This window comes from Mesocricetus auratus, unplaced genomic scaffold (assembly GCF_017639785.1).
Source record: "Mesocricetus auratus isolate SY011 unplaced genomic scaffold, BCM_Maur_2.0 Super-Scaffold_6730, whole genome shotgun sequence".
NCBI classification, from domain to species: domain Eukaryota; kingdom Metazoa; phylum Chordata; class Mammalia; order Rodentia; family Cricetidae; genus Mesocricetus; species Mesocricetus auratus.
This window is the reverse complement of record NW_024429184.1, coordinates 87,360,802-87,386,106: the sequence shown is the minus strand read 5'-3', so window position 1 is coordinate 87,386,106 and position 25,305 is coordinate 87,360,802. Positions and strand designations below refer to the sequence as shown.

The following is a 25,305-nucleotide window of genomic DNA, read 5'->3' as shown; positions in this document are numbered from 1 at the left end:
TTCAAGTGTATAATTTTATGATATCCCATCCTAATAGTTTTAAAAGTTTAGCTGGCTAATGACAGATTTCTATATTATCATCTGAATATGCTTCTATTCTGTTTCAAGATGTAAAAATGTGTAGTTCATTTATTGTTGCTTATAACTATAATTGTGTTGAAAAATAATCTCACCCCTAAATTTTTGTTTTTTCTTAAATAGACCCAGCTCTTGATTTTCACGTGAAATCATGGATGAATAATCAAGAACACAAGGTAAATTTTTATATATTTGCTATCAATGTCTGGAGTGCTGTAATGGAGTAGAAGTTCATATTGCGCGCTCTCTCTCTCACACACACACACATGCACACACACACAGAACCTTGTACATAACAGGACTTTTGTAGCAAAATTGGAAATTTAGCAGTGTTTGGTATATCTTTCCAGCTTTGGCTATATGGGAAGTCTCTGTCCTAGTTCCTTTCCTGTTGCTATGGTGAACACCTAATGAAAACATAGGAGAAAGAGTTTATATTAGCTCACAATTCCACATTTTAATCCATTATAACTGGGAATTTATAGCAGTAGGAGCTTGAGTGGGTTGCTTATGAAATCCATATTCAGGAACAGAAAACAGTGAATGCATGCATGCATGGGTTTAGATTCCTTTCTCTACTTTTTTTTTTTTTTTTTTTTAGACAAGGTCTCTCTGTAGTCCTGGCTGTCTTGGAACTTGATATGTAGAGGGGATTGGCCTTAAACTCACAGAGAAAGATCTGCCTGCCTTTGCCTCCTAAGTATTGGCATTAAAGGTTGCCAGACTCAGCTTTTTTGTTTGTTTTTGTTTTTCCAGACATGGTTTCTTTGTGAAACAGTTCTGGCTGTCCTGAACTCACTCTGTAGACCAGGCTGGCTTCAAACTCAGAGATACCCGAGACTCCTGTGTGCTTGAATTAAAGGCATATGACACTGCTTGGCTGCATTATTTTTATTTCTATTTTTTATTTAATTTTCGAGCATGAGTTAGAGCTGTCTCTGCTCCTTGACCAGGAGTCAGAGTGCTGGGATTAAAGGCCTGTGCTGCCATGCCTGCTTCTCTCCACTTGTATTCAATCTTGGATTCCCTGCTTAGGGAATGGTGCCACCTACAGCATGTGGGTCTTTTCACCTTAATTAATGCAATCAAGGTAATCACAGTGGACAAGCCCAGAGACCTGTCTCCTAAGTGAGTCTAACTAATGTCAAGTTGAAACACTGATCATCATCTTCTATCTAAAAAACAGCGTGGGGTGGGTTTACATCTAGTAATAAGGGGATTCAAAGGTTGTTTTCTCTGGGTATGGTGGTGCTTGCCTTTGATCCTAGCACTTGGTCTCTGAGTTCAAGACCAGCCTGTTGTACAGCAAGCCAGCCACATAGTGAGACCCTGTCTCAAAAAATAATATAATAAAAGTTGTTCTGGCACCAGCCTGTGCCTTAGGTATTTATTGAATTAGCTGAATCCTGTCTTGTATAAATGTAAAATCACATTGACATGCAGTGTTTTTAAATCTTAAAATTAGGCATATTTTGCAGTTAGCTCTTAAATTATCTGCTGTTTTAATATATATTAAATATTGGTGTGAAATAAGTGACACCAGGAAGTGTTAAGTTTTCATTTTGGGCTATAACTGTTTTTGGTACGTTGCTTGTACCCTTTAGTGTTAGCTGGTCTTTAGGTTGGGAGGAAGAGAAATAAGTCGTCCTAAAAAATGATAGGAAAGATTGGTTGGATTAAGGTTACTTATTCCGGCTTTCTTAGTACATTCAGTCCTTGTAGCAGGCCTTGTATCGCCCAAATTCAGTTGTGTGGCATATTAACTATGTTACTAGATTTGTAAGCTGTGGAAGCAGTTTGATAGGGCCTGCATTTTAAGGTGGGTCAATGCAGGGAAGTAGAGTAGGGCTAGAAGGGAAGTTAGTAGTCCATGAAAAGCCCAGAATTGTTCAATGACTGACCTGTATTTTTCACTTATTAACTGGATTGCAGATTAAATACTTGGTCTTTTTTGTTGCCTTCTACCATTTGTTTCCTTTTAGATCGTCATGACTGATGCTAGGAAGCATCTTGAAGACAAGACTCCAAACAGTGATTTCAGCCATATCAGCTTATTAGAAAATGAGAAACTTTTAACACTGACAAACCTGGAAGATTCCTCTGGTACTACAGAATGACTTGTGCTTTTTGCCTTTCCTTTGCCACTTTTCTTTTTGTCTGTATTGTAGTGTTCATTATACTTTGGTTTTTTTCCCCCTCCCCCTCCTTTTTTTCCTTCTCCCTTTAGCAAGACTCTGTTTACTATTGTGAGTGGCATGGCTATTTATTTGTTTGTTTTGAGACAGGGTCTCGCTGTGTAGGCTGGTCTAGAATTCCGTAGGTAGATAATACTACCCAGAAACTCACCACTGATCTGCCTGCCTCTACCTCCTAAGTGTTAAAAGTGTGGGCTGCCACACCCAGCATTATTCTTATTTTTATTTAATTTTCAAGTGAAAAGGTCTTGCTGTGTGGCTCACATGGCTTTGAGCTCATGATCCTTCTGCTTCACAGATAACTATGTCGGACAACCTCTCTTGCTCTCTTGATCTCTCGCTCTTTCACTTTTTCTGCCTTCTTGGTTTTTTGTCTTAACGCTGGACCTCCTACATGTTAGACACTCTACCACACTGAATTGTATCCTAAACCCTCTCCCACTTCTCAGATTTTGTTTTTGAGACAGATGGTGTAGCTGTAACTGTCCTGAAACTTGCTCTGTAGGCTGGGGTAGCCTCGAGTTTACAATCATTTTCTGTTCCTGCCTTCCAAGTGCTAGGAGTTTATAGGTATACACTACCTCACCTGGCTTTATGATAGTTTGTTATGCTAAGCATAAAAACATTGTCATTCACTGCCCTGTTTACGTCTTGTCAGCCTTTGTGATTGAAAATTATGTGTAGTTCAGTTCCTACTTGAAAACCTACCTTATATTTCATTCTGCTTTATCAATAGATGATGATATTAATGATGAAGAATTTTATGATGATCATTTAGAAGCATATTTTGAACAACTGGCTGTTCCAGGGATGATATATGAAGCAGAAGGACCGGAGTCACCAGAAAATGTTTTTAGCTTACCTGTAAGTGATTTCAGTCTAGTATGTCCAGGTCTTTTTTATTTTTTTATTTGATGCTGTAAACTACTGTCTGTCTGGTTAGATTTTTTATGTTGCTGTTTTGTTTTGAGATGTAGTTTCATGTAGGCCATGCTAGCCTCCAGCTTAATTTGTAGTTGAGGATGATCCTGCACTCCTCATCCATCTGCTTCTACCTGTCCAGTTGCTAGGATTAGAATTGTGTGTCACCACACCTAGTTCATTTCTTGTTAACATTAAATTTAAGCCTGTGGTTTTCTGTGAACTTAAAATTGATGAAAAATTTGATTTGTCTCTCTCTGATTTCTCTTACTTTGCCTGCAACTAAGAAAGTGAAAAGGAAATTATGAGTTCTAGCACTTGGGAAGTTGATTCAGGAGGATTGGGATTTAAGGTTAGCTTGGGTCACATGCAAGAAGGCAGGAAAATGAAGGAAGTATGGTCAGTAGGCATCCTTTCTCTGCATTGAACAATTAACATCTTGTTGCCATAGCAGTTTTTAATCTCTGAATCATTTGAAAACAAATTGCGTATGATTTGTGACAGTACACTAGAATTTATTACCAATGAATAAGAGGCATTTTCCCACATAATCATAATGCTAGTAATCTACCTTTGATGCTGTATTTTAAAATTAAAATATATTTTATGTGTGTGGGTGTTTAGTCTGTGGTCTACTTGCGTGCCTGGTGCCCTCAGAATCCAGAATAGGGTATTAGATCCTTTAGGACTACAGTTGCAGATGATTAGGTTCTAGCGCCAAACACAAATCCTTTAGACTACCAGCCAGTGTTCTTTGTAATTGGAAGTTTCCTGTCCTCACCGCTGGTTCCCAAATAACTCAGAGGCTTAATACTACTTGTAAATGCTTAGCCAATAGCTCAGGTTTGTTACTAGCTATCTCTTACATTTGAATTAACCCATTTCTGTTAATTAATCTATGTATTGCCATGTGGCTCGTGGCTTGTTAGCTCATTTCCACACACCCTGTTTTTTTTTCAGTGCCTGGCTGGTGTCTCCTTGACTTCACCCTCTTTCCCATCATTCTCAGTTTGGCTTTCCTGCCTAACTTCCTGTCCAGCTACAGACCTGCCAGCTTTTTATTAACCAATGAGAGCAATACATATTCATAGTGTAGAAAAGCGTTGTTCCACAGCAGTTCTTAACCATTGAGCCAACTCTCCAGCACCTGATACATTGTTTTAAATTAATGTCTGTGTTCAAACTTGCCCAGTGATCTCTAAAATATTCTTTAGTTTTTACTGTTTATGATTCACAAAGGTTATATGGCCTGTAGTTCTTGGGTTTCTTTATTCTAACTTGTAGTTCTTCCATATATTAAGTATTTTATAAAATTGAGGCTCTTTGTTTTGTAGAATGACCCCATAACCTGGAAACTTGTGATTACTCTTTTCCCTGATTAGAATAGGCTAAACATTTGGAAGAATTCTAGTGATCCATTTTTCCCATGAACAAGTTGATTAAACATATGTGGTGCTGTGTACTCACTACTTCACAGCAGAAGATGCATCTGTTGTTTCTACCATTTTTGTGTTTGATAATGTCATTGTTGGTCATATGTCTCTTAATGCAGATGCTTTTTCCTTTGTGGTTGAAGCATCTGTGTGATGACATATAAAGGGCTTGAAAACATCCTGTCTCCAGCAAGTCTTCGCGAACTGGTGGTAAAGCCTTTTGGAATAAAGTGTTAATTACACTAGTGCTTGCCATGATTTTTTTTTTCTGATTTTTCTTATTTTCTGTTTGGCATTGCTCAGTAAAGCAGACTTCTGTTCTCCACATTTTCCACAAAATGTTCTTTTTTAATTTAAAAGAGGATATTTTCTTAACAGGCAAATGAAAACAGTATGTTAAACTATGAGTTCCAGTTAGAAAATAACAGCTCTCTGATTTCCCATGATGCATATGCTTCAGGAAGTTCTGGAACAACTCACAGAGAGTTTGAGGAAGGCCATGGTTGTCTGCTGAGGACCAGTAAGTGTTGAGTATGACTTTTTTTTGTTTGTTTGAGGCTAGGTTTTATATATTAATCTAGGCTGGCCGGATCTTATTGTATATCCAGATAAACTTCAACTCATTGCAATCTTGCAGCCTTAGCCTATTGACTGCTGAAATTTTAGGAATGAGCCACCATATCTGGCTCTCCTTTGGTCATAAATCTTTGTTATGGTTTGCTATTAGATAACTTTAATACCTGAGCAGAAGGTCAATCACTACCTGCACAATAAATAGTTATAAATGGCCGGGCGTTGGTGGCGCACGCCTTTAATCCCAGCACTCGGGAGGCAGAGGCAGGCGGATCTCTGTGAGTTTGAGGCCGGGCTGGACCGACAGCCTCCAAAACAATACAGAGAAACCCTGTCTCGTAAAACCAAAAAAAAAGTTATAATAATGCCCGTGTAAATTGGTACTGCTTGAAGTACAATAGTATGTTCTTTTGTTGGCCATTTTACATGGTTGTGTTTCATTTAGACATTTGAGAATTAGAAATCAACTTTCTTTATGCTACCAGGTTTCTTATGTTTATTTCCTTACTGATGCTTATTTTCACTTGTTTACAATTTGCTAAATTTGTCATATGAATACTAAGTATTAAGCTAAAGAGACATTGCATTAGACTACCTCAACTCTGATATTGTTTCATTTAACCTTTTTTCTTTATTTCAGGTGGCTATGCAGGTATTGTAGATAATGTACAGCAAGTAGATAATGTGTTACCGTTTTCCTCTCATACCCGGAGAACTGAGAAGGATATTGTTCCAGATCAAAGCAGAGTAAGTTGATGAGCATTTTATTTCAACTTCCCATGAATCTCCCATGTTTGTATGATACCAGATTTTCAAAACAAACCACCATTGTTAGCTTCTGAAAATATGGAAACATATAAAAATCACTACTCATATGATTTGTGTTTGATTGTGTGTATCTTTGGTATCACTAACAAGCAATTGTATACATTTTCTTAGATTTAAACATCTGATGTCATGCAATTAGGTTATTCATTTGAAAATTTGTTTGACTTTGTTTGTTATCATTTAATAAAGCACATGGCTGGCTCTGGGGGTGGTGGTCTATGCATTTAATTCCAGCACTAGGGTGGAGGCAAGAAGGTTGGAACTTGAAGGTCAACTCAGCTAGATAGCCGAGTTCAGACCAGTCTGGGATACATGGGAACCTGTCTCAAAACAAAAACAAACAAATAAATAAAAAACCACCATGAAAGCAATCATTGCCTTTTTACTTTGCTCAAGCATGTTTGCTTTTCATGTTAGACTTTTGCTACCTGTTTTTTTCCTGTCCTGAAACATGGTAGCCATTTCTGATTCCTAGTTTTATGTGTGTCTGGATTTTAGTAGTGTGTGTCTGTCTAGCCTAGCTCCCCTCCCCACCTTTCCTTACCTAGACTGAATTAGTTCTCCCAGTCTAAGGCTGTGTAGTAACTGACCTCTTGACCTGACAAAAGCAGCTGAAGAAAGGAAAGATTATTTTGGACAGTGGTTTAAGGAGATCCAGTCCATTGTTGGAAGACTTTTTTTGTTTTTTTTTTTCAAGATAGGTTTTCTCTGTGTAGTCCTGGCTGTCCTGGTCTGACAGCATATTAGCAAGACATCATCTTTAAAGAGATTGAAAAGTTTGGATTCTGCCACAGCTAGCATCAGCTTTGGGCCCCAGGTGATGAGGCACAGTAGTGACTGTCAGTCCATGAACATCCTTCTCCTTTTTTAAAATTATAATAACTAAGATGAGAACACTCAGCTTAGGATCCATAATGCATCTGCAAATAGACTTGAATGTGGCCATATTTTAAAATTGGGTTTTGGTAAATTGCTTAACTTTGGCTCATACATAGTCCAGGATATACTGAATGCTATGGAGGCGGTTTAATTATGTAATAAGCATGTTTTAGCAGTCACATTGCTTTCTTCATCAAGTGTTAAAAAAGTGTGACAAACAAAATTTACTGTTATTTTGCTAATAATTTTTAAAGGGATGTACAGGAGAGGATGTTCTGGGGAAGATGAAGCATACCGTGGATGAGACACTCAACCTGACTTACAGTCACAACATGAACTCTTCGAAAGGTGGCTTTAACCCGGCTGACTCCATAAAACAGGATTCAGAGTCTTCTCACCAAGATAAAGATTTGGCTTCAGGTTTAGAAACAGTTTTAAACGTGGATAGAGGCTTAAGCACAGAGACTCCTACAGTGTTTATTCAGAAAGTTGGTTGCATTACATCTTCAAAGACTAATGGTGGCAATGGAATGAATTGGTCACCAACTTGTGAAAGGAGAGCGTGTGAATATTATGAGTCTGTTACAAAGCCTAATGACAGTAAGTAATTATTTCATCATAAACAGAATTAAAGAAGTATATAAATGTTTATATATTTAGAATAGGCTGAGCTTCCATGTAAAACTCTCTGAAGTATTTTAGTATTTTCATGGATTTTAAAAAATTATTCTTTAACAGATTATTATTATTATTTTATACACTACGTCCTGACTGCAGTCTTCTCTCTCTTCACTCTCCCAGTCCTGTGCCCCACCCCCACCTTTCCTCTTCTCCAGATTCACTGCTCCTCCATTTCTCATTAGAAAAGAGTAGGCCTCTCAGGGATATTAGTATACAGTAAGATATAACCATATGCGACATAAGAGTCTACAATAAGACTGGGTATAAACCCTCATAGCAACACTGAGTGAGGCAGCCAAATAAGAGGAAAAGTGTCCCCCGTGCAGGCAAAAGAGTCAGGAATTCTTACTCCCACTGTTGGGAGTCTCCCAAAAACCTGGAGTTCACAACCACTAAATACATTACGGTCACATTTATCCCTCTACCTCTTACCCTGCTCTCACACAAACTCCTCCCTACCAAGTTTGATGTCTTTTGTGTGTTTTTACTTTGTGTCCCTTTGGGTTTAACTAAAGCCAGTGTGTGGGTTTTGAGACTGTCTTCTGGAGTGGTTACATTGATAAAGAAAATGGTTATGGTGCCCTCTCCATCCCCAGCCCTTGATTGCTATTGGTTCCCCTGAGCATGGTGGGACCCTATGAGTTCCTCCTCATGCTATTATGAACTTTAAAGACTTTTAAAATGTGCTGCTATTGTATGACTGTTGCTCAGAAATAATAATGTTAAGCAGACATCTAGTGCAAACTTAAGTTTTTTTATTATGTATATAGTGTTCTGTCTGCATTTTAGAAATTGGCACCAGATTTCAATATGGTTGTGAGCCAACATGTGGTTGCTGGGAATTAAACCCAGATCCTCTGGAAGAGCAGCCAGTGTTCTTAACCTCTGTGCTATTTCTTCAGCCCCACAAATGTGGGCTTTCTGAGTCTTTTTCCCTGTTATGCCTCATCCTCCATTATAGACTTCTGGGTAAGTTTGACTTGTTGCCATCAGAGAGATAGTTTTTCTTTTTGGGAAATGAATTTTCTTTCTTTTTTTTTTTTTTTTTTTACTCATTTTAGAGCAGACTTCAGTATTATTGTTAAGTAAGTTAGTTGTTATGTGCATCATTCAGTGGTTTTGAAATTTGCTTTTTAGAAACAGATCTCTCACAGAGCGTAGTCTACCAAAATGAGGATGGCAAATGGGTCACTGACCTTGCCTACTACACATCTTTTACTGATCAGCAAGATTTACAGATGTCTCCAAGTAATGAAATGAATGAAGACTTCAGATCTGGTAGTAAGTATGTAGATAACCAATTTTATTGTGTCAGATTCATGATGTTTTGAGACTAGTCAGTTTTTATTGGTCAGTCATATAAAATACTTTCTGAAATACAATTGCATTCTGGAATTAATACAAAGGATGTAGAAAATAGTTATAGGGCTTGGTAGAAGGAAACAAAGGATGCAGTTTAACATTACTCTTGTTTGTTGTTCTAGCAAGTAAACTTTTAGGGAAAGACACAAGGACTACTTTAATAATTAACCAGTAAAAAAATCAAATGACAAATGAGATTATTATTTCAGGTTAGTTAATAATTAGGTTTATATTTTTCTAAAAATATGAAACTTTTCTTCCATAATGTTCATGGATGATTTTTGAGAAGCAGAAAAGGCAACACTAGAGTGAGTATTGTAGATAAGTAACTGAGAAATCCATTAGGAAAAGCACTTTGAAATATAATAAGTAGTATTTTGAGGTATCAATCCATTGATTTCTAAACACTGTAATGCTTAACTCATGCAAGCAAATTAAGGTTATCTTCCTATGGGCTGAGTTTCCTACTTGCCCATTTTGGACTGCTGGGTTTGGTTGGTTGATGCTTTCACATTATAGTGTTTTTAGCTTTTTTGAGTTGGAGATCCACAGAAACATGTCTGTATAGATTATACTATTTTTCATCTAATTTTGAGGGCTTCATGGTTCTCTTGATGTTCAGTCATAGGTCTACTGTTATGGTGATTGCTTCAGCAGACATCATTCTGGCAATAGGAATCTGAGCTGTACCTGGCTCTCTGATTTTCCTTACCTGAAGCAGAAGTGTGCCTGTTCTCATTTGTGTCTCCAGTTGTTTGTGGGCACAGAAGAGGGCAGTGTCCTTGTTTGGGCCATGAGACTGTCCCTTCTAGTTCATTGTTCCCCTTTTTGTACGATCTTGAAGTAGCAGGCAGAGACCTAAACCACAGACAAGTACACCAGAGCCTGGTCTCATGGGAGTTAGCATGTTTAAAATCCCCTTCAAGCTGGGCAGTGGTGGCACACACCTTTAATACCAGCAGTATTACAGTGTTGTACATTTTAGTGGAAATTTGACAGCCTTACATACTTAATATAATTATGTAAGTCATGTGATGCAAGTCTTACGTACTTAAAACATTGTATTTCAGAACTACATTGGCTAAAAGCAGGTGGCTCAGTGGCTAGAAGCAAGTGCTTGCTGTGTAAGCATGAGGGCCTGAGTTCTGATTCCTTGTATTCATGTAAAACTGAAGGTGGTAGGGGGTGTGCAGCACTTATAACCCTAGTTGGGGTTGGAGATAAAACTCCGGGGGCTTGCTAGCCAGCCATTGTAGTGGAAAAGTGAACTTCAGGTTCAGGGAGAGACCTTGTCTCAGAAAAGAGGTTTGGGTCAATACAGAGAGACATCCAAAGTTGACTTCTGGCCGTCCTACCAGACAAGAGTACCTGCAGAGGTGTGACTGCCAACATGCGTACCTATCCCCATGAAAAACAGTATTTCCTTAGTATTTCATTTCCCTAATTTTATTTTTGTGTGTGCTAAGATAATGTAATTGTATAAACTTGTTCTTTTTAAAGCTGAAGCATTGGATTTAATTGCAAAAGATGAAGAAATATTCAATAAAGAACATCCATTTATACAGGTTTGTAATTACTTGTTCTAACTTAGGTTTAAATTTTTTGTTGTATTTAAATTTAGAAACCCCCACAAAAAAAGAAAAAAAGATCCTCCCCCAGCAGTTACTCTAGAATTATTTCACGTTTTTTTCATTTAATGACAACTTTCACTGTTTTGTTCTAAATTATTAGTTGAAAACTGATACAGCAAAATATATCTTTGGAGGGGAGTGTAGGTTACTGGCATATCACTTGCCTGTTGCGTGAAAGCCCGTACTTCATTTCCAGTACTGCATATAACAGGTATAGCAACAAAACCATGACTATATCGTAATTTTAAAAAGGTTTGCATTTATTTATGTATTTATGTATTTGTGTATTTATGTATTTATTTATCTATTGTGTGTCTGTGGTAGGGATACTTAGGGCCAGCATGTGTGTACCATAGCACATGTGTGGGAGGTTAGAGGACATCTCTTGGGAGTTGACTTCCTCCTTCCACCAAGTGTCCTGGTGGTCAAGCTCAGGTTGTCAGGCTGCTGGCCTAAATTGTTTTACTTTTAATTGTGTGTGTGTATGTTTAAGTATCTACATGTGAGTGCAGGTAACTTCAGAGGCCACAGGTATCAGATTTTGTGGAGCTGTAATTGCAGGCAGCTGTGAGCTATCAGATGTGGGTGCTGAGAGTGGTTTTGGGGTCCTCTGGAGGAGTAGCACACACTCTTAGCCACTGAACTGTTTCTCTGGCCCCGAAATTTTAATTTACTAAGAGTTCCTAAAATTTCTGTGGATATTTCTGTGTTTTTAAAAACATATTTTAAGCAAGGTAATTCTCTTTATTTTTGGTAAAGATGTATATATTCTAATCTGTGATAGTGTTTGATTAATATATTCAGACAGTGCTTACTATAATGTATACAAAAATGAGTTTTGTAGACTTCAGTAGCTGCTCATCCTTATATTTATCTAAAGGTTACAGGCCACATTTTGAAAAAGTTCATTTTTAAGTTTCCTTAGTTCTTTTATTTTTAGTTTCACACATTAGAAGAATAAGAAGCCTTGTTGAGGGGAAAAATGGAACAATAACTTTATTTTTTTCTAGGAGGAAAAAATAGATGTTCAGGATGCTTCCCTTGCACTTGGTGATACATCGTGGGTAGCGACAGTTGACTACCGTTTGCTGAGGAAATCCCTTGGCACGTCAGTTCTGGACAAAGATGAGGGCAGTTACCTACGCTTGTCATTAGGAGAGTTCTTCGCAGAGAGATCCGAGGCTCTTGGTTGTCTTGGTGGTGGCAGCAGTGTGAAAAGAGTAAGTGTGCCCCGTATAGAAAGTGGTAGAAGTCACTCCTGTCACAGTGGTGTCACATAGCACTCGGGTCTGGACAAGAAATACAGAAAAGCTCGTTTTTGGCTCTCAGTATTGGAGGCTGGGAAGTCCAGGATCAGATGGCTGCACCTCATCAGCTTCTGGTGAGGGTCCTCTGCTGTTGCAGCAGCTCCTCATGGAGAAGTGGGGGCATGTGAGAGGCATCTGTGTGTAATAGGAAGAAAGAGAACCAGACTTACTTTATTTTATTTTATTGTTTATTATTTATTTGGTTTTTTGAGACAGGATTTAGAAGCCTGTGTAGCTTTGGAGCCTGTCCTGGAACTAGCTCTTGTAGACCAGGCTGGCCTTGAAGTCACAGAGAGATCTGCCTTCTAAGTGCTGGGATTAAAGGCTTACTTAACAACTCACTTTTGCCTTCACTTGACCACTTTTTCTGAGAGTTACCCCAATGTCTTCTTGAGAGCACATACTTCTTGGACCAAAAGCCTCCAAAAGTCCCTACCACCTGGCAACACCATTATACCGGGGACCAAACCTCAGTACAAGTTTTGGTAGAGGGATCACAGTACCAGGTCTTTTACTTTGAATACTGTGATGGTATAGTTAGAGCATAGCAACGTTAAGGCAGAGACAGGCGAGGAACTTGGTAGAATGAATAGTGGTTAAAAGCTTACTTTTTATGATCAGTCAGACTTGGCTTTGGTTCTGGTTTTGCCTCTTAACTAGCTCTGTGACATTGAACAATTGTCTTCTATGTCTTAATTTCTCCCTTTCCAAGGTATAGTGCTGTTTTATAGGATGTCATAAGATTAAATTTTGTTGCTACATATGAAGCAATTAACACAAGTATACACTGAGTAAATTTTGATATTGTTAAATAGTTAAAGCTGGGATTCATTTATTCTGACCATCAGCAAAGATATTTTGTTTTGTCCTGTTTTTGAAACAATGTCTTACTATGTAGCCCATGCTGGCCTTGAACTTGTAGTTTTTTATCTCCCTCAGATTGTAGTTGTGTGCCATTATTCTTGCTTGTGAACTCTTTTTTAATGTAGTGGATGTAGTTAGCCCTGGAGAACCTGAAAATTGTAGCCCAAACTGGCCTTGAAATCCTAGAGATCTGTCTTGTTGCTCCCTCCTAAGTGTTGGCATTATAAGCAGGTACCACCATGCATAGCTTTCTGAACTCCTTCCTAAACAGATGAACACAGCATTAGATCTTAGGAAAAGTGGTCTGACTCAGAAGTTTTATTTTGGTATTCAATTTACTGGATCAAGGGAAGAAACTTCCAAATGAATATCAACCAGAATACTGAATTCATATTTTAGATCTGTGGTATCAAAGTCTTGAAAAAAAAGTGCAAATTTAGCTCTCTTTAACAAGCTTGATTGAGCCTGGGTCTTTGTGAAACTTCCATGAAAGTCAATGGGAGTATGCTTAGTCTCAAGGCGTGTTTTCTGCAGAATCTACAGAGCAGAATATGCTATATTTAAGTTCTACAACATTTTTGCCCTCCCATTCAGAACAGTGCCTAATTCATAGTGACTCTTCATAATTACAGTTAGTGAAGACTGACTTGATGTGTCACATCTGAGTTGTTAGGAAGGCTTACTTCACAACGTCACTTACAATGATTAAATGGTAGCTAGAATTGAAGAAACAAAAGGTTTTGTCTAATGCTTCTCCTCCTCTCTCCGTGTTGAATGTGGAACCCAGGTCTTTCTACGGAGAACCAACTTGAAGGTTCTGTCTGGACTTGAAGTTATATGGCAAGAACTGATTGGTTGAAGTCATTTTGTTGTTTTAGTAGTATTATAAAGTAATCTAGAGCTTTTCAAGGTGGTTGGAAATTAAAGAAGATTAATTTGTGTTTGTTTTTGCAGCCATCATTTGGTTATTTTATTACATCACCGGAGGAGAGAGAACCCTTTGCATTACTAAAATCTGATGTGTCAAGAAGTAATTTGGAAAAAGAAATGACTCATCTTCACCATGATTTATTTTCAGGTAGTGGATTAAACGAAAGACTTGAAGGGACTTTTGTCTTGTAGTCATGTGAATCGTGTGATCAAAGTTTCTGTGGGTGAAGACGTAAACCTTGTTTTAACTTTTCAACATTGGTTATAGATTTGAGGGTTTTTTTTTTTTTTTTTTTGAGTGGGGGTTTCAAGACAGGGTTTCTCTGTAACAGTCTTGACTGTCCTCGAACTCACAGAGAACCACCTCCTGCCTCTGCCTCTGCCTCTGCCTCCTGAGTGCTGGGATTCAAGGCGTGTGCCACCACCTCGTGGCACAGATTTGATATTTATTCATATAACTTGACATTTTCTTTTCAATTGACAGTAATGAAGAAAGCAAAAATCCATCCAAATTTTTGTATAAATTACTAGTAAATGAAAATAATTTCAAATGGCCTAGTTAAGCTTGGCTTATTAAATTTTTGCTGTTAAGGAATAGTAGGAATTATATTTATCATTTAGATAGATTTTAAAGAGATGCATTGAAATTTGTAATAGTCTATATATTACATAACATTCCTGTGATTATCTGTGGAAAAGTTTTTGTTTTTGTTTTTTTGTTTTTTTTGGACTTTCCGAGACAGAGTTTTTCTGTGTATCCCTGACTGACCTGTACTCACTCTGTAGATCAGGCTGGCCTTGAACTCAGAGATCCTAAAGATGTGTGTCACCATTCCCTGCTAATGGATAATACTTTCCGTAGACTTTCTTGATTATCTAAGTTGTTGAGCCATTCCTCTTTGCTAACCTAATGCCTTTTGCTGCATGAATATGATGTTGAATAATATGTGCTCCATTCTTTTTTAATATTATTTTATTTTATGTGTATGGTTGCTTTGTCTTATGTATGTCTGTGAACCATGTGTATGCCTAGTATCCATGGAGGCTAGGAGATCCTCTAGAACTAGAGTTATAGGCAGTTGTGAGCTGCTAAGTGGGTGCCAAGGATCGATCCAGGTCCTCTGGAAGATCAGCCAGTGCTTTAAACCACAGAACCATCTTCATATCCCCAAGATGTGCCCATTCTTACAGAGCCTGAGTTCCAACACAGGACAAAGGGCTTATTTGGGCAGTTCATTCATTTTTTTATCATGCTGAAGAAGTATGTAATTTTGAAATCAGTATTTGAAGCCAAAATATATTAAATTAGTTTATATGAATATTTGTAGGGGAGATTAAAATCCAGAGCCTTCCTTCAAAGCCTGGCCTTGTCTAGATGACTATCATTTAAGCACTCTTACTAAGGACAAGTTATATTTGCAGTACAAAGATATTTTCTTGACAATCATTTTGACTGGTACTTCCTTATCTCAGATTATTAATGAGGGCTCATACATGCCTTTAAACTGAACATTGTTTATTTCCTGTAGGAAATTTAAGTGAACTCTCCCAGGCACAGCTAAGTGAAGGATCAGTTACACTTCAGGCTGAAGAACTGCAGAGCGCTTCCCAGGTGGATGAAAACGATGTGACTCTAACTGCCAATCAAAGCAAGGCAGAGGTAGCGCAAACTTTTCCTGAAGGAATTTTTATATTATCTTGATAAGGTTTTCAAATAGGATGGACTAAGACCACTTGTAAAAAATGTATGCCCTAATTTTCCTGGTTTCAAGTTTGTTACAGTGTTGTTTAAATGAGAACATTTTAAAAATCAATTTATAATGTACATACAGAAGAATATATAAAACAGACTTAAAATGAATGAGTCATCACAATTTGTGTATCCCAGATCAAGAAAAAAACACTGAGATGTATGCCTACACTGTTTTTTCCTGTCTCATGTGTTATTGATTGGCCAGTAGGAAGTATCAACTTCTACCTTCAGAACCAAAAAAAGAAAAGAAAAAAAAATGCCAATAATTCAGAATTCTTTTAAAAAACCTTTTCTAAACAGTACTTATTATTTACTATGTTCCTTTTGCCTATTTTTTTTAAAGATTTATTTATTATGTATACACTGTTCTGCCTGCATGTCAGAAGGAGGCACCAGGTCTCATTATAGATGGTTGTGAACCATCATGTGGTTGCTGGGAATTGAACATAGGACCTCTGGAAGAGCAGTCAGTGCTCTTAACCTCTGTGCCATCTCTCCAGCCCTCGTTTTGCCCACTTTTGAATTTTATATAAAAGAAACTATGTAGTGTGTACTTTTTCTCTGATTGCTTTTGCTTCAGCTCTTACTCATTAGAGGAATGCAATAGGTCGTTTTACTTAGTATCCTGTGTTCTGTTACATGAATGCTAGTGAATGTTTGGGATATTTGGGCAACATTATGTTGTAAACAACCTTGTACCTTTGCCTTGTTGGCTGACATCCCCACTGTTCTATGTTGAATGTAACTGATTGTGCACACACTGAAGTACCTTTGGCATAGTTTTTTGAGTAGGGTCTCCAATCTTCTGTAATAATTCATGCTGACATGTGACCTCTCCTCCCTGAATGGGATTACTAACCATTTGAGTACCTCTGTAGTGGTACTTTTTTGTTTTAATTTGTATTCTTCTGATAATTGCTTCCTTTTCCCTCCCTCCCTCCCTCCCTCCCTTCCTTCCTCCCTCCTTCCTTCCTTCTTGTTTGTTTGAGACAATGTCTCTTGTAGCCGAGATTGGTCTTGAACTCATGTATAACTGAGAATAACTATATTCCTGCCTATGCCTTCTAAGTGCTGAGATTATAGACATGTGCCAGCATACTGAGCAAATAGGGTACTTTTAAATATACTGTTGGGTTCCAATTATTCTCAGCAGAAGGTTAGCATCCCCTATCCTGTTGTCACCAGAGGTAGATATTTTAATATGTGTTTTCCATAAATAGTAGTTTATAGTTTTTGCTGTTGGGCCCATCTCAGTTTGTACCTGTGGCTCCCATTATGTTTTCTTGTGCTCAGTTTATAAATATGTTTTATCATAGGTATGTATGCTGTCTAGGAATAAGCATAGTGTGTGTATATAGTTTGGGATGCCATCTGTGCTTTCAGACATGCACTAGGAACATAGCCCTTGGGTGAGAGAAGACTACAATAAAGATTAATCTGTATTTGTCCTTGTAAGTAGAGTGAGTTTATTTAATGGAAGTTTTCTTATTTCTAGGACACGTTATGCATTTATAACAAAGGTGAAGAACACAGAAACACGTCTGACAGTGGAGATTCTGTACTTAGAATAAGCACCATTGCTTCAGCCATTGCAGATGTGTCAGTGAGTACTGATCCTGCCCAGCTGGTTGCCATGATGAAGGCACTTACCAATAAAAAAAGAGGCAAGACTTCCCAGGATGATACACAAGAGAACTGTTCCACCATGTCTCATTTGTTAACCAATGATGTAGAGAAAAGCAACAGATCCAATGCGCTTGACATGGAGAAATACCTTACAAAAACAGAAGTCAGTGGCTGTGAAGGTGCGCAGGAGTCCTTTGTGAGAGCAGGCACATCAGACATTTGGGATTTATGTTTGCCCACACAGCAGACTGTTGAAGACATCAGTCTAGTGGATGTTTGTGCTACCAGTACAAGGGAACCCAAAGGAGATTCAGCAGCTGTTTTCTCTGGTGAAAATGTGGAGAGTGAAACCCAAGAGTCACTTAGAACCATAGCCTCTTCAAAGTCAGTTCTTACCAACGTAAGAGAGAATGGCAGCACAGTCATAGGGAGGAAGGCATGCTCCTCTGATGAAGTACCAGATGTGCAGAACAATGAGAAAGCTGCCTCTGTTTCCATTCCTACACCCGGTAGTTACTCGTCAATAGGGAACTGCAGAGTGCCATGCCTTCGCCTTTTAGAAAAATGTGAAGAAATGCAAGATAATAGAGAACACGGAAGGAAAAAAGAATGTGTCAGTGAGACAAGCAGCAGTGACAAGCACGTCACTTTTGAAGAAGATTTTATAGTCTTACCTAAAAGGGTTGGTAAGTATCAGTGATGGATCACATTTAAATTGTATGCTTTTTGTTACTGTTTTTGGTTCTTATTGGAGAATATACCTTTCCAATAGATTTGAAGACTGTCTCTCCCGTGAGTGGTGGATCTGGGTTTGAAGACCAGGGGAGCTTCAGATTGTCTACTTCACCACTCAGTCATTCTTCTCCTAGTGAAACTTCGGGAAGCTTATCAGGGTACGTGCTTACTTTGTTTTTGCTTATTTCCATTATTTGAGAATTTCATACAGGCATATAATGTGTTTTGATTAGATATACCTCACCTTGATTGTTAAGTTTAACAATATATAGGAAAATTAAATTGTAAAAAATCATTAAAGAAGAAAAATAATTTTTGGGTTTATCTCTTTTTATTGTTGTTTTTGTTGGTTTTCTTTTCTTTCTTTCTTTCTTTCTTTTTTTTTTTGAAACAAGGCTTCTCTGTAGCTCTGGCTGTCCTGGAACTTACTTTGTAGACCAAGCTGGCCTTGACCTTAGAGATTAGCCTTCCTTTACCTCCTGAGTGCTGGGATTAAAGGTGTATACTACCACTGCCTGACTAGGTTCATCTCTTAAAGGTGGTCGCTCGAGCACCTTTTTTTTTTTTTTGAGACAGGGTTTCTCTGTGTAGCTTTGGAGCCTACCCTGGGACTCACTCTGTAGATCAGGCTGGCCTGGAACTCACAGAGATGCACTTGCCTCTGCCTCCCAAGTGCTGGGATTAAAGTCGTGCACCACCAATGCCGGCTACTAAAATACCTTTTTTGAAGTAGAGGCTCTATACCTGGCCTTGAATTCAACAGAGATCTACCTGCCTCTGTCTCACTGATGCTATTTCTTCAATTGTTTTTATTTTATATTGAGAAAAAGGGTCTTTGACAGAGCCTGCAGCTCACTCATTTTTCTATTCAAGCCAGGAAGCTTTGGCTAGTAAGCCATTAGGTTCCTCCTCTCTCTAGTCCCCATGCTGCTGTTATAGATGCATATTTGCCATGGAGTTTTGTTTGTTTGCTTTTGTTGTTGTTTTTCTTTATGTGGGTACTGGGCATTCAGACTCAGTCCCTTAGGATTGCCTGTAAGCACTTTAATCACTGATCCATCTCCTCAGATCCTGTATTCTGCTTTCTGCTTTTCCTTTTTTGTTTGTTTAAAAAGAAAACAACATGATTAGAAGTAATATTTTAGAATGCAAAATGGGCCTGTTTTAGCTTCCTTTCTGTAGCTGGGATAAAACACCCGACCAAAAGCAACTTGAGGAAAGAAAAAGTTTATTTCATTTTACACTTTCAGGTCACAGTCCATCATTGAGGGACATCAGGTTAGGAACTCAGGGCAGGAACCTTGTGGATGCTGCTTGATGGCTCGCTCTCTGCTTGAAAGAATCATGCTTAGCTAGCCTATACTGAAAAACCTTGGCATCAAAGCGCCGGGCACTGAACCGAACCCTCTGCCCAAGAACCGGGGCCAGACCACTGGCTGCAAATGCAAGAGGTGATTTATTGAGTACACAGGCGCCTGCGGATGCAGAGCATACCGGGCTTTCAGGGAGTACAATATTTATAGAGTTTCAATGGTTACATAAGTAACAGGCATTTCATTGGCTCATCTTGGGGGCAGGGGTAGTTCCCACGGACTAAGTTTCCTGGTATTACTTTGTGAAAGACCCAGGCATACTTCAGCAATTATTATCCTGGTCCCATGACTACTATGGTGATCATAGACACAACTGGGGGCAAGGGTAGTTGCCAAGGACTAGGTGTCCTGGTATTGTCATATGAAAGTTCCCAGCACGCTTCAGTAATTATTATCCGGGTCCCATGATTGCTATAGTGATCAGACACAATTGGGGCCAGGGTAGTTGCCAAGGACTAGGTTTTCTAGTATTGTCATATGAAAGTTCCCAGCACGCTTCAGCAATTATTATCCGGGTCCCATGACTGCTATAGTGATCACAGACATCCTGTTTTGAGGGTGAGACACCTGGTCAGGGTTTCTTTCATTAGGCAACGGCCTGGCCTTGCTTTTCTTTTCCTAGGGGGGCCCTGGGTAGGGGTCTTTCATTACAGTCCATGCCTAGGGATGGGGCCACTCAAGACAGTCAAGGCAGTCCCTCACAGATAGGTAGGTCTTCATACCGACCTGATACAGACAAGTTGACAGTTTAATGCTAACTAGGATAGGCACTTTCATGGTTTATTCAGTCTTTTAGTATTGTTTAGTATAGTATTTGTGTTTTACTATCTTTTAAAGATTATTTGACTTCATGTGTATGATTATTTTGCCCACATATATGTAAGTGTACCATGTGTGTGCCTGGTGCCTGAGGAGGCCAGAAGACATTGAATCCTCTGTGGAATTATAGGCAATTGTGAGCTGCCATGTGGGTGCTGGGAATTGAACCCAGGTTCACTGCAAGAACAGCCATTGTTCTTTTTTTTTTTTTTTTTTTTTTTTTTTTTGGTTTTTCGAGACAGGGTTTCTCTGTGGCTTTGGAGGCTGTCCCGGAACTCACTTTGTAGACCAGGCTGGTCTCGAACTCACAGAGATCCGCCTGCCTCTGCCTCCCGAGTGCTGGGATTAAAGGCATGCACCACCAGCACCCGGCTACAGCCATTGTTCTTAACCTCTGGGCCCTCTCTCCAGCCTCATGTTTTGTTATTTTGATAATATCAAAATGAATAGTTTCCTTTTAACTTTTAATTCTGCAAATGTTCTCTTGTGGCTTCATAAGAGATCATTCAAGTGTTTTTCTGTTGAAAGTTTTTTTGTTTTTTCGAGACAGGGTTTCTCTATGGCTTTGGAAGCTGTCCTGGAACTTGCTCTTGTAGACCAGGCTGGTCTCGAACTCACAGAGATCCGCCTGCCTCTGCCTCCTGAGTGCTGGGATTAAAGGTGTGTGCCACCACTACCTGGCTCTGTTGAAAAATTTAAATGGACAAGTTTGAGTACTTACTGAAATGACTGAAAATCTTACAGTTTACAATATAGTGGATTTCAGAGAGTTAATCTAACTTTCCCAAGCTGCCTTTTTTTTTAAGCTATATGAATTCAGGCATTATTTCTGAAAAATATTTTTCCTGCTTCATTCCCTTCTGCCCTTAGGAGGGAACGCTCATGATACATTTGTGGAATAAATTCTTAAACTTACATTTACTTGTGTGCTATGGGGCATGCATAGTTGTCTGTGAGTGTACTCATGTTCATGAAGGTGCATATGCCCTGTAGGGGGTGGTTTTCTTTTCCATGTGTCAGTCCTGGGATCCAGCTCAGCCATCTCGGCAGCTCTCCTTAGGCTGCAGCTGTTCAGCTTGCTTCCCTTCTTCCCAGATCTGGGCTGGAGGCTCTGATATGGCTGCTGAGAAACAAAATAAGCTAAGCTAGAAGTAATGCCAGTGTGTATTTGTGGTAAACAGATGTGGGTTCCATAGCAAAGGCTGGTTTTTCATTTTGTTTGTTTGTTTATTTATCCATTTTCTGTATTCATACTAGGGATCAATATGCAGGTTTTTGAGCATGATCTGCCACTGTGCCACATTCCTAGTCTTTATCCATTGAATTTTATATTGTGAACAGCATTCTTTCGTCTGTCTGTCTGTCTGGTCTATTTTGTCATTATCATTCTAAGCCAGAGCATAGTATTCAGCAGCATGGTTTAGGGATTTTGTTTTGTTACATGTTAGCAATGTTAACAAGCATTCAGCCATTGAAGTACATCCTCAGCCCTAACAGCATGGTTTTTAGTGGTTAAAGAGTTTTAGTTTTGTTGTATGCTTGTGCCTTGCATTCATTCCTCTTGTGTGGCATTTGAGCTTCCTACTGTATTAACAATAAATATACCTTTTATGAAGCGTTTTTATATTTATTGCTAATTTTTCTTTCTGGACGAATTGCTCATGTATAGAATATTTGAGTCAAAGGGCTTTTTCTAGGTGCTGCTTAATTGTTCAGCCAAAAGCTACTCTTTACCTTTTGATTAGCAATACGTAGGCATTTTGTTGCTTTATCTACCTAATTTTTTTTTCTCTTTGTGCTCTTTGAGGATAGGGATTTTTTTTAATGGTTTTATTAACTGCTGCATGTCAGGTACTCAATAAATTTTTATTAAATGAATAACTAATTGTTATGTGTCTGTATATGGTATTTACTAATGAAAATGAGACAACTTTTTCTTTAACGGTAGCTTACTAGGTAGGTCATCAGCAGGAATATAATTGATTGTTTTAATTAAGATGGCAAGTTTGTGGTTGAGTTACTTGAAGCTTATAGAGAGGCAGCAGTGGTCATTGTTTATGGAGACTGTATAATGCCATGCTTCTGTAACTCTTTCAGGTGTGCTGTAGAGTCTCTTGATTTAGCTCATCACCAGAATCGCCATTCAGAGTGTGAGTTGTCTGAGTTGGCATGTTCCCATGCTGACATGAGCAGGCTGACTTATGTGTCTGAACAGGAAAACACCTTTCCTGTCCCAGCTGCTGATGAAAGCTCAGAGGACCACAAGGTGGGTGCCACTTGGACTGTTTCTTTAGTACGACTTCAAGGCCAAAAGTGTTAGTGATATTTGACTCAAATTGGAATTCTGGCCTGTTTAACTTCTGTGTTGCTGTTCTATCTTTAGAATGAATTAATGCATGCATATATTTGTACTTAAGCCTTTACATTTGACTCTTGCCCACTTCAAAAAGAGGTCTCTTTGACCAAGGATGAGAGCAGCATTGATTGACAGGTATAAACATAAATATTTGGGAGATAGTTTGACAACATGTGCTTTTAGTGAAATAATAATAGGTTCCCCTAGGGTCTATGACCTCCCTAGCCATGGGCTTTTGACCAGGCTTACAGTGTCAGGTATGAGTTCCTTCCCATGGACAGCCCTCAAATCCAGTTAGAAAACAGTTGAGTACCCCAGTAACGGTAGTACCACTATTGCCCTAGTGAGGGCATCTCTTGGCAGATCAGTATTGTAGCATACATGGTGCATCACTATAAGTCCATTGATAACTTTTCTCTTGTTGTCAGCGTAGTATTTTTCAGTGCTTTGAAGGCTAGCTAGTAGGGAGGAAGTTCTGGTGTCAGGTCTAGCTTGATTTCCCTATGCTCTGCAACCCAAGTGTGTTGTGCCTTCATTAATAGGTTCTTACCATCTAGTTATGGTAAGCACTCAAGAGTAGCAGCAGTAGCCTATGTTATTTTGGGGGTCTCTAGGATCTCCCTGACCTTTAGCTCATAGGGAGATATTCCATTCCTGGCGCTGGAACTTTCAAACCCATATCTTCTAGGTGAAGCATTGTTTGCCCATACAGGGTATCTCCATTCAGACTTCTTTTAAAACTTACATTTTTAATTAGTTTACAAAGTAGCGGAGTTCCATAACGCTTTTTGTTACATATCCTTCCTTTAAATGAACTGATTCCTGTCTTCTATCCCCTGAGTCTGTTTTCTTAGCACAGTGTTTAACTGCTGAATAATGGGCCCTGGGAACCTCTCTGCTGCTTACTAGCTCTCTTTAATCCTATTTTTTTCTTCACCTTTGTGAAGGCTTGTGGTATGAAGTCAGTGCTTATCACTTAGTAATTCACCCTGAGGACATATTTTTTGTTTACTACATCTTTGCTTTCTTTTTTTTTTTTTTTCCTGACAGGGTTTCTCTGTGTAGTCCTGGCTGTACTGGAACTCATTCTGTAGACCAGACTGACCTTGAACTCACAGAGATCCTCCTGTCTCTGTCTCTAGAGAGCTGGGATTAAAGGCATGCTCCACTATTGCCCAGTTTATATCTTTGTTTCTAAAGCTTTGATTCATGATAAATATGCAGTATACTCAAAAATAAATGAGAGTTAAGTGTGCTTCTATGTGTGTTAGTTAGTTCTTGACTGTTCCTTTTACAGATCTGTAGCTGTTACTCCTCAGGTTATACATTCTAAAGAAATAATAAAAAAGAACCATAACGTAGTTAAAAAAATTGGAAAATGTTTAATACTCAAAATATTCCTATTATTAAGTCTTCAAGCATATTTAATATAGTATAGACAAATAAGGGTTATGGGAGGGTCTGGGAGCTGATGTTGTACTGACTGTAATCACATGGCCCTATCATTTGATAGCTTGTCTGCCCCTTATACTTTTACTTATTAATTTATATTATTTTTAAAAAGTTTACCATGAATCCTTTAATTTGAAAAATGTTAACGTTTTAGATGCAATTGATGTTTACCTTTTTTTTTTTTTGGTTTTTACGAGACAGGGTTTCTCTGTTTTGGAGGCTGTCGGTCCAGCCTGGCCTCGAACTCACAGAGATCCTCCTGCCTCTGCCTCCCGAGTTCTGGGATTAAAGGCATGCGCCACCAATGCCCGGCTGATGTTTACCTTTTATTTCACTACTACTATAAGACTTTTGAAACAATGGGTGCAGTTTTCATATGTGAGCCTGCATTTCATATTTGCAGTTATTTTCCTTTGTACACTCTGTGTTTCAAGATACCTTGTAGATTTCATGTTTTTGAGATTTATACCAGCATTGTTTGAATCTGTTATATTTTGTTCAATCTATGAATTATTAAAAAACAAAATTTGTTACACTTAGAGTGATCTCACCAGTGAACTGAGCACAACCATTGTTCGAGCCAGTCCGATTCCAGAAGAAGAAGAAACTATGGAGAAGCTGAGAAACAAAGTTCCAGGTCAGAATGCAGAAAAAGTAGCATTGCCGCATATTATCCAGGTTGAGTCTGGTTTAGGAAAAGTGACAGAAACTCCTTCTCTGAGTAGCAGATTTGAAGATGGAGAACCTAATTTTACATCGAGTCAAGATATTTCTTCCAAAAGTGGGGAATACTTGAAAGCCATTAATGTAGAATCAACATCTGGCTTCAGTGAACAGGACCTGATTGGCCAGGCTCTCCTGAACAAGCCAGGTCTGAGCCACTGGTCTGGGCCAGCCATACCAAGCCTCCCTGTATTGAGCCAGAAGGCTGTGGACCAAGGTCAAAGGTTAACATCTACTGGCATGTCAACTGCTAGCAGTGAATCTAGCAGCCAGATTCCTAACCTGGTTACCTCTGCAAACCAGCACAATCTTCCTCTTCACATTCCAGCTCATGCTTCTGTTGCTAAGGTACAGAACCAGCCTGCTCTGTGCCCTGCACTCTGGACTGGACACTCTCTATACACAGCTCCTGTGGCCCAGCAGTATTTGGGACCGGTCCCTCCATCTGGGAGTGCCACCTTGCCTCAGTGCCATGCAGGCATGCAGGTCTGTGGGACTTCAGGGTATTCTCCTTATCCTCCTGTTGTGCCAGAACATGTGGCTTCCGGGATGTGTGTAGGACCAAATCTTGCCTCTGGAATGATGGGTCCCTCTTCTCTTTATAACCTATGTTCTACTGCTGTACACCAGAGCATCCCGAGTACAGCAAAGCCGTTTCCTGTGCCGTCTGTTGGTGAAAACTGTGAAACTGAATCATGGGACTCGGGGATGAGGTCTGGATTTGGTAAGATGACTTTTCTTGTCATATTTTTTGTTATTCTGTAAAAGTTGAATTTTCTCAAATGG

The 25,305-nt window shown here is 38.9% G+C and overlaps 1 protein-coding gene across 10 annotated transcripts in view; it reads left to right on the top strand.

Annotated features, from left to right (window-relative positions):
* Cep192 (centrosomal protein 192) overlaps nucleotides 1–25,305 on the top strand; it is a 73,072-nt gene that overhangs the window by 11,127 nt on the left and 36,640 nt on the right. For 8 of the 10 annotated variants that reach the window (XM_040741655.1, XM_040741657.1, XM_040741658.1 and 5 more), the window contains exons 6-20: nucleotides 202–254; nucleotides 2,061–2,181; nucleotides 3,010–3,137; nucleotides 5,006–5,147; nucleotides 5,841–5,947; nucleotides 7,162–7,507; nucleotides 8,726–8,869; nucleotides 10,451–10,515; nucleotides 11,592–11,801; nucleotides 13,707–13,830; nucleotides 15,212–15,342; nucleotides 16,931–17,747; nucleotides 17,834–17,954; nucleotides 22,086–22,254; nucleotides 24,337–25,243. In XM_040741655.1, coding sequence (XP_040597589.1) covers nucleotides 202–254; nucleotides 2,061–2,181; nucleotides 3,010–3,137; nucleotides 5,006–5,147; nucleotides 5,841–5,947; nucleotides 7,162–7,507; nucleotides 8,726–8,869; nucleotides 10,451–10,515; nucleotides 11,592–11,801; nucleotides 13,707–13,830; nucleotides 15,212–15,342; nucleotides 16,931–17,747; nucleotides 17,834–17,954; nucleotides 22,086–22,254; nucleotides 24,337–25,243 — 3,585 coding nt within the window. The remainder of the gene's footprint in view (nucleotides 1–201; nucleotides 255–2,060; nucleotides 2,182–3,009; nucleotides 3,138–5,005; nucleotides 5,148–5,840; nucleotides 5,948–7,161; nucleotides 7,508–8,725; nucleotides 8,870–10,450; nucleotides 10,516–11,591; nucleotides 11,802–13,706; nucleotides 13,831–15,211; nucleotides 15,343–16,930; nucleotides 17,748–17,833; nucleotides 17,955–22,085; nucleotides 22,255–24,336; nucleotides 25,244–25,305) is intronic. The other 2 variants (XM_040741662.1, XM_040741661.1) reach the window with 2 other exon arrangements.